Source organism: Ictalurus furcatus, chromosome 7 (assembly GCF_023375685.1).
Source record: "Ictalurus furcatus strain D&B chromosome 7, Billie_1.0, whole genome shotgun sequence".
Lineage (NCBI taxonomy): Eukaryota > Metazoa > Chordata > Actinopteri > Siluriformes > Ictaluridae > Ictalurus > Ictalurus furcatus.
Genome location: NC_071261.1, coordinates 9119918 through 9129145, shown reverse-complemented (window position 1 = coordinate 9129145; position 9228 = coordinate 9119918). Strand labels below are relative to the sequence as shown.

General features: G+C 38.4%; 1 protein-coding gene across 3 annotated transcripts; it reads right to left on the bottom strand.

Moving 5' to 3' along the window:
- Positions 1–2829: 2829 nt before the first annotated feature.
- Positions 2830–6761, bottom strand: LOC128609633 (cilia- and flagella-associated protein 57-like). 3 transcript variants are annotated; one of them, XR_008386264.1, is made up of 6 exons: positions 6225–6761; positions 4909–5052; positions 4511–4627; positions 3714–3848; positions 3566–3622; positions 2830–3043 (listed from the first exon to the last, which is right to left on the bottom strand). XR_008386264.1 is itself a non-coding variant. In XM_053628262.1 (4 exons), exons 1-4 carry the CDS (start codon positions 6231–6233, stop codon positions 3768–3770), a joined length of 351 nt encoding a protein of 116 aa, XP_053484237.1. In that variant the 5' UTR covers positions 6234–6761; the 3' UTR covers positions 3659–3767. The 3 variants fall into 3 exon arrangements, 2 of the variants coding, with proteins under 2 accessions (XP_053484237.1, XP_053484238.1); XM_053628262.1 differs by lacking the exons at positions 2830–3043; positions 3566–3622 and having other exon boundaries at positions 3659–3848; XM_053628263.1 differs by lacking the exons at positions 2830–3043; positions 3566–3622; positions 3714–3848 and adding an exon at positions 3965–4251.
- Positions 6762–9228: the final 2467 nt, after the last annotated feature.

Genomic DNA, 9228 nt, shown 5'->3' with positions numbered 1-9228 from the left:
TTCGACTGCCCACGGTTACATGAACACGATCGACAGCGATATTAAAGTTTAAAGTTCGTCCTCCGCTCATAGAAAACTCCGCTGCAGATCAAATCAAGCACTTCCTAAACTTACAGCCAATCACCATAGAGCGGCGCAGGGATGACGCCATTTTGTAATGCCAAAACCCGGAAATGGGGTTAGCATTTTAGCGCTCGAGCTGCTAGCTTCGCTTCGGAAATCATGACACTAACATGATGCTAAATGGCACTACAGAGGTTGTCGGGGACATTGAGCGTCATCACGCCGAACAGGAAAAAACTTTGCAGATAATAATAATAATAATAATAATAATAATAGTAATAATAATAATAATAATAATAATAATAAAATAATAGGGTTATTATTCTGCAGTCTGGTGAACTGCAGCAACACATACACACATTAATCCATAGTGACATGGAGCACGTGAACTAGAACTGCTGGTGGGGTGATGTGTTAGCGTGGCTGTGCACCTTCTTCTTCATGACTCTCGTCTCTCCATTGAGCTTCAAGTTGGTCTCCTTTTCCTCCCAGAGCGTCCGTTCATATCTGACGTGGATGTCGTGGAGCTTGAGATCGCCATCTTGCTCTGTCTGCTTCTTCATTTCCTCAAACTCTCGCAACTGCTGCTGAGATTCATCCTGACACAGACGAGACGAGATAAAAACAGACGTGTAAATAAGTGTGACCCAAAATGCCGGTTTCATGTAAACAAGATACCCCTATATGTGTGGACAAACAAGATACCCCTCTCTCTCTTTATTCCCTCTTTTTTCCCTCTTTTATTCTCTCTCTTTATTCCCTCTTTTATTCTCTCTCTATTCTCTTTCTTTATTCCCCCTCTTTATTCTCTTTTATTCCCTTTTATTTTCTCTCTTTATTCCCTCTTTTATTCTCTCTCTTTATTCCCTCTTTTATTCTCTCTTTATTCCCCCTCTTTATTCTCTTTTATTCCCTTTTATTTTCTCTCTTTATTCCCTCTTTTATTCTCTCTCTTTATTCCCTCTTTTATTCTCTCTCTATTCTCTTTCTTTATTCCCCCTCTTTATTCTCTTTTATTCCCTTTTATTTTCTCTCTTTATTCCCTCTTTTATTCTCTCTCTTTATTCCCTCTCTTTATTCCCTCTTTTATTCTCTCTTTATTCCCCCTCTTTATTCTCTTTTATTCCCTTTTATTTTCTCTCTTTATTCCCTCTTTTATTCTCTCTCTTTATTCCCTCTCTTTATTCCCTCTTTTATTCTCTCTTTATTCCCCCTCTTTATTCTCTCTTTTATTCCCTTTTATTTTCTCTCTTTATTCCCTCTTTTATTCTCTCTTTATTCCCCCTCTTTATTCTCTTTTATTCCCTTTTATTTTCTCTCTTTATTCCCTCTTTTATTCTCTCTTTATTCCCCTCTTTATTCTCTCTTTTATTCCCTTTTATTCCCTCTCTTTATTCCCTCTTTTATTCTCTCTCTTTATTCCCTGTCTTTATTCTTTCTTTTATTCCCTTTTATTTTCTCTCTTTATTACCTCTTTTATTCTTTTTCCCTCTCTTTATTCCCGCTCTTTATTCCCTCTTTTATTCTGTCTTTATTCTCTTTCTTTATTCTCTCTCTTTTCTTCCCTCTCTTTATTCCCTCTCTTTATTCCATCTCTTTATTCCCTCTCTTTATTCTCTCTCTTTATTCCCCCCTCTTTATTCTCTTTTAATGCCTTTTATTCTCTCTCTTTATTCCCTCTTTTATTCTCTCTCTTTATTCCCTCTCATTCCCTCTTTTATTCCCTTTCTTTATTCCCTCTCTTTATTCTCTCTTTTTCCCTCTTTTATTCTTTCTTTTTCCCTCTCTTTATTACCTCTCTTTATTCTCTCTTTTCCCTCTTTTATTCTCTCTTTATTCCCTCTTTTATTCCCTCTCTTTATTCCCTCTCCTTCGCTCTTTATTCCCTCTCTTTATTCCCTATTTTATTCGCTCTTTATTCTCTCTCTTATTTGCTCTTTATTCCCTCTTTTATTCTGTCTTTATTCTCTCTCTTTATTCTTTCTTTTATTCCCTTTTATTTTCTCTCTTTATTCCCTCTTTTATTCTCTCTTTTTCCCTCTCTTTTCTTCCCTCTCTTTATTCCCTCTTTTATTCCATCTCTTTATTCCCTCTTTTATTTGCTCTTTTATTCGCTCTTTATTCTCTCTCTTTATTCTCTCTTTATTCCCTCTTTTATTCCCTCTCTTTATTCCCTCTTTTATTCCATCTCTTTATTCCCTCTTTTATTTGCTCTTTTATTCGCTCTTTATTCACTCTCTTTATTCTCTCTTTATTCCCTCTTTTATTCCCTCTCTTTATTCCCTCTTTTATTCCATCTCTTTATTCCCCCTCTTTATTCCCTCTCTTTATTCTCTCTCTTATTTGCTCTTTATTCCCTCTTTTATTCTGATCTTCTCATAATGACATAGAATATTCTGAAACACATTCACACACACTTTATATACGAGAACAAAACTTACAGAAAAAACCCAGGACACAAACGAGGACCAGTATCCAAAATGTGGTGTGAAGAGTGTGTATATGGTATAATGAGTGTGTATGTGGTGTGAAGAGAGTGTACGCGGTATAATGAGTGTTTATGTGGTAAAGGCTGGTAGTTTGATGTTGCTCAGCAGGCTCGACAAGACAAAGCTTTGATCCTGACCTTGACCTTGACCTTGACACTGCAGTACTTCCTGCCTCAGCTGCTGGATCTCAAGGCACTGCAGCTGGATGATGCGTTCGGCCTCGCCCTCAAAGTTCAGCCGTGACGAATCCGAGGATGGCACTGTCAGAACTAACGGAAAACCGAGTTATCCAGGATGAACAATAAATAAACAGTAACTCACAGTGGTTTCCGCATAATTAATTCTTATAATAACACAATAACAGACGTTAAGTCATCCTCTGTGACTCACGCTTGATGCGCGTGGCGCTCTTGTTCTCACTGAAGCCTCTCTTGGGATTGCAGCCTCGGCTCCATCTGGAAATCCTTAATCTCTCTTAATAAGACGTTCTCCTACAGCACGCACGCACAAGCAGAACGTCAGACCGCTCATGTGCACATGTTCAGTTCACTAGTCTTTAGATTTAGAGCTTTTTTTTTAGCAATACACCTGAAAAATGTATGTCCAAATACACAATACAGAATATTAGCAATAAACTTTTAATATTCTGTATATTTTGTTGAGCAAATTGAAACCAGAACAGTTTTTTTGTTGGAAAGGAAGCTCTTATTATTGTTCCAATATGACCAAAGAAGGGCTGCAAAAAATTTAATCAGCTGAGAACGGCTGCAGCGAATACACTGCGATACAAGAACCGTTGAGGCTCAGGGGTTAGAGACCTGAGCTCTGATTGCAGAATTGTGAGATTCAAACCGAGGAAGAAACAGGTAAAGGTAGCTTGTGTCACTTGTGGGCGTGGCCTGTACCTGTTTTTTTTTTGCTGTTCCAGTGAGTAGCTATTTCTAACACTAATATTCCTTCTCAAGTTAGACTAGCCAGGCCGATTACATGTTTTGCATGAATTGAAACCCAACCTTCATGAGCTTGATGTTCTTCGCTTCGTGCACAGCGTCCACTCCCACTATCTCCACCTATCACAGTTATCATACTCAGTCAGGTGTGAACATACCAGACTTTGTGTGTGTGTGTGTGTGTGTGTGTGTGTGTGTGTATCCATCTCACCACATCTGACAGCTGGACATAGCGGTCATAGATCTCTCGAATGCTCTCCTTGAGCTACCCAGGCTCCTGGATGAAGCCCACACAGTTGTGAAGATCGGTCTTAAACCTGTGCAGTACAGCTTCTAATTCTCGGACCTGCAAGGAAAGAAGCCACACTACAGCCAACGCCGTAAAACCCAACTGTCTGCAGGTAAATGCAAAAGAATTACCTGACTCGTCAAAAACACATTCATGATAACAATCCTGAAACTGAGATTTCACAGATTGTTAACGGCAGGTCGCGGGAAACATAAACGAATTTAACAGTAGGTCTTACGTTTGTATTTACCGCTACGTAAAAATAAGCTATTTCTGCTGCACACTGGATGCGAGTCATCTAACGGAAACAATTTCACAATAGTCGTACGTTCCATAATGGTATAATATTAATAAGTATAACAATAATTACAATATAGCTGTAAGCAGCAGTCTGCAGGGTCCAAACACTCTTCACCAACAGCAGCCCCAGTGACCAGTTCTTCCCGATTTACACAGAACACTAGAGTCCACAGATACATTTCATGACGGTCGTTTAGTGCTAGCCCTGTCAAATGCCTGCTAAAAGCTGATTGGCTGATATAGCAGCAATCCTTTATAAGTAACGCAGTCATAATTAGAAGTCCATTTACAGATTAGCGCAACATCAAATTTCAGGTTTTAAAAAAAACTAAATGCATATGATGTCACTCGACACCTTTTCGGTAAACAGCTTTGCTGTTATATTAATGACAGTAATGATGAGAAACGCCCGAACAAACCCTCTGCCTCTCTTTCTGCCTCTCTTCGGTCGTGACTTTGAGCTTCAGCTTCAGCTCAGAGATGGTACGATGCAGCCGAGTGCACTTTTCACGGAACTGCTCCAGCTCAGCCTCCATCTGAAACAACAGCATCCTCTCATCAGACAGTCATAAACACCGAGCATTTGTGATATCAGTGTGCACTGTGTAATAATTACAAAATAAACTATTTATATAGCAAAACTAATTTTCTAAATTTAAGCGCTTCACATTAAAGAACAATACTTGAGCGTTTAAACTGCAGTTTGAGACTAATGCAGAGCATTCAGTAGGCATGTCCAAGACACAGTTAAGTTCAATTTATATACCGTACATACTATATATCTGCCCCTGTGTGCAGGTTTAAATCTATACTTCACCTCATAGACCTGCTCCTTCATCTCCTTCACTTCATTCTCTCGTGGTTCGAGTTGCTTCTTCAGCTCCGTGACCTTGTTTTCCAGCCTGAATTTGAACTTCTCCAGCTCAACTTTCTTCTTCTTAAGATAGGAGATGGGGTTTTCCTGCAAAGAAAGTACCAGACGTCCATCTCATTACACTGTCCGATCAATCAGTCTTAAATCGACGAACGCATTCACACCAGACAACTCATGAAAGAAATCTAAGACAAGCATCATCAGCAGCTACTATAAGGGGGAGGGGGTGCCAATATTATTTCCAGGTATTCGCTTCATAATAATTCCTAGATTTGTATGGTTGTATAGATATCACACCATAACGTTATCTTGTTGCTTCAACCAATAATCCATCTGGTTATCACTTTTCTAGAATTCACAATTCTAGAATTAATATAGAATTTTATCATTCTACAACAAGAACATTGCACACATTAGTTATTGGGTTTTTAAAAAAAAAATTATTACAGTCTTGCTCCTGAAAGTAGTAGTAGTACTTTCACTACTTTTTCAAATCCAAAAAAGGAATTAGACACAGAGTTCAGGCCGAAATGAAATATACACAAATTTTCACTTCACCCCAAGTGTAGTTCATCCACCAAGACATGTTTAGTATTTGAAGGTTGTATGTGTTTTATTCCTCTTACACCACAGTGATCTGGCAACCATTCCCTTTGACTATTTATGAAAGAACAACACATCGTATGCTTTATCTGTTTATATTTAATGTGGTGGAATACCAGTGAAACTGTCCGTTATAGCAGCTACAAACACTCGTAAACTCCTCCGACACTGGAGACTCCTTCCGTAAACGTTACAGTACATAAGCGTCTCCTTACAGAATCGTACCAACAATTGCGCATGTCTCATATCTGCCTCCACATCTGTTTATGTGGAGCGTCTGCTGTGCACGTTCCTGTGAATGAGCTGTTACTATAGAAACAATATTGCATTAGAGCGAGTGCATTAGTATAAACCTGTCAGAGCTGCTGTTACAGATAATGAACCCAAATCCACTTTAAGAGGAATAATGGAATAATAATAATAATAATAATAATATTGATAATAATAAAGGTAAATACTAATGCTGTCTGCTTTATTTCCATGACTTTGATTACATTTTATATGAAACACGGACTGTTTGGCGTTCCTAAATATGGAAATACAGACGCTGAACAGAACACGTAATTGCAAATACAGACACAGTAACGATACCAAGGGTACAGGAGGCCACTTTTAACTCCAGTGCTTTCAACTGAAATATTAAATAAAACACTCACCTCACTCATACTCGTGTCCAATGTCTCGTCAGTCCTTAATGCAGGGATCAGGTTATTTTTCCAATAGGATGAAATAGACAATGGAAGAACACACACCTTCACAGTTGATGTCCATGTGTGTGTGTGTGTGTGTGTGTATTGTTTGTTAGAAGCCTTGAAATGTAATTTTACACTTTTTTTTCCCCGCTTAGGCTAGAGGTTTGTTTAATTTGTTGATTTTTTTTTTTTTTTTTTACTCATTTCAAGTTTATACAGTTTCATACTGTGATATTTCAGGAGTTTTATTGAGCTAATATTTAAATCTGTCTAGTATTATAACAATAACAGCGTCATGAACTGGCATGAAATCATCTTTGAAATAAAATTCTCGTTTAAAACTGATATTTTGACGTGCAGCGGTTTAGTCTCTCAATCATTTTCATTTCCAAATCATTGACCGATTAAACAAACAAACAAACTGGTAAACACACTACAGTATATTACATTTCACACACACTTCATCATGTGAGACATTAAAGCTATAACGTATTAATCATATTATATAAAATATATTATATTGTGCGTCGCTTCATTCTTTACTTGTTTGTTAACGTTTTATTGATTGCTAAAATTAAATAAATGACTGTAATGTGCACACGGTATTCTTCCTTGCAGCACTTGTGGGTGTGTGTTAATCCAGGGGTTCATAGGAGTACGCAGAGTGTGTAGAACTCATGGCCACTAGGGGTCCCCCAAAAGTCACCGCTGGAAACTAATGAAAGGTACATGTCTGGAAAAACAAAATCACACACAAGTAGAATGCAACAGTTTAGTGCAAGCAAAAGCAAAAAGGTCCTTGCAAGCAAGGGATATGCAACCAAATATGAAGTGTTATTTACCTTTTTTTTATTTTACTAATTTACTTTAACACTGTCTGTTCCTATACATTTGCTCACCGAAGAATTGGGTGCTCTGCCACCAAGTGTGCCATGTTCTAAATCTAGATGTAAATATCAGGAAATGAAAGCTGAACTTCTGATATATTTGATCATATTCATCTTTTGATCTTGAACCCAAATGTCTTTAGTGTGTAGCAAAAAAAACAACAGAATTGGCCTCGTCGTTCCGAAACTTTTGGACGGGACGACACGATTACGACTAACTGGAAAGATGTTCTGAGATGCCCACTGCACTCACACCATTGAAAGGGATGATGTTAGCTTTTAATAATCTGGAGAAAATGCATGCTTAGGGAGCAGCAGGAGCAGCACACCTCTATGTAATGCCCAGGAGGATGAGATGCCTCTCATAGAGTGGAATGTAACAGGAAAAACTGTCCCTCCACCTCATATAGGCCAAGGTAATGATACTCCCCACTGAGTGGGCCAGCCTCTGCTTACATAAGAAAGCCCCCCCATGTCTTACCACTATATTAAAGAAACAGTTCATCTGGAGTAGCAGATCTGCTCAGGGAGGAAGCTTCCAGAGTGTTGTGACAGCTAGAGAAAGCAGCATTTGGCACCATGGAAAGTCCATTCATCTTATTGCTGAGCAGAAAAAGCAGAAACCATTTTCTATACACGTTTCTATATCTTCTCGTGAGTCATACGCAAGTGAGACAAACTGCTTAGAAAACTTACCAGAAGCCACTGTACAGTATGACCTTGACAGTATGATATGTTCTGAGGAGGTTGGATACATTATGCAACAATTTGACAAGTTTATGCGCACCCAGTCCCAATACAAGCAAACAACGCTGCTATGTACACCTTTAGGGTAAACCAATAAACAGATCCTTCTAGCTGGTTCTGCAAAAACTCCACAGATTCATTATACTCTAGGCATAGAGACAAGCATGGCATTGATTTAAACCTATGCCTAGTGATAGTCATCTTACATCATCAAGGCACTTCTACGTGGAACCCAAGGCACCCCTTATAGGGACCGTAGTCACTCGGATTATGACGTCGGTGCATTGGAAAGCCAAGCCGTCACGGTTTATGAGAATGTTTTTTTGCATCTGTATGATAAAATCTCACAAAGTTATAACCCAAAAAAGGCCACGTTAGTCTTATCTTGCTGAGCTGTGCCAGTAAAGCTTATGACCACAAATAAAATATTATCACACTGTAGAACAAGAACAACAGGGGAAATTTCTGGATATTAGAGTAATTCGAGTAAATGAAAGGGCTCTTGGAATGTCGTGGCAAAGATGAAACTCTTCAGCAGATGACTGGTACACTGCAGGATGTGAAAAATTCTGATCGAATAAAGTCCAGACTCTGGAACACAGTGTAAACAGAGAGGACGTGCAAAAGATAATGTGAAGGGTAAAGGGATCTGGTTTCATCAGCAATATATGAGTAATGGATTCCATTTAATTGACTTTCCAAAAGCTGCAGATAGATAAAGAAAATCTCTTTTTGAAATACGGCATACATTAACGTGCTGTACTATTCGATATATACGGTTTTATAATAATAGAGTGTTCATTTAAGCGATACCGCACAAGCAGGAGTGTATTATATACGGAATATTGCGAGTCAAATGGCCGCAGGTGAACACAGCCGTGTCATTATTCAGTATTAACGGCACGACTGCGATGTTACTTTTACACAAGAGTTTTAAAAATAAGAAATTAGAATTGAGTGACTGACATTTTGGACACATTAATGTGTTTATTTTTGCTCTGTGAAGCGAAATAGATCCCAAAGAAGTCACACTTACTGATGAGCTTTCATATGTGAAGTTATAGTCATGAAAAATGGATTGTTTGCCACGTCCACTGATGATATCGCTAACCCTACTGTAGTAGCGGTTTCAATGGGACTGTTGCTAGAATTGGGATTTTATATTTTGAACACAGACGAGTGGAGTGATACGAACAGAGAAACGTCTCCGTGGATATAAACACTCTTGGATCAATCAGATCAGTGGGCCGGAACAAACTGCTGTATACATTTTCAAATAGACTTTACATAGTAATTGTGTTCAGATTTCATTCATTCATCCATTCACTCATCTT

Coding starts and splice junctions, on each gene's coding strand:
- LOC128609633 (XM_053628262.1), bottom strand. Junction 4,628..4,908: donor TGAAGGAGCAGGTCTATGAG/GTGAAGTATAGA, acceptor CTGTTGTTTCAG/ATGGAGGCTGAGCTGGAGCA. Junction 3,849..4,510: donor GGCAGAAAGAGAGGCAGAGG/GTTTGTTCGGGC, acceptor CTTTCCTTGCAG/GTCCGAGAATTAGAAGCTGT.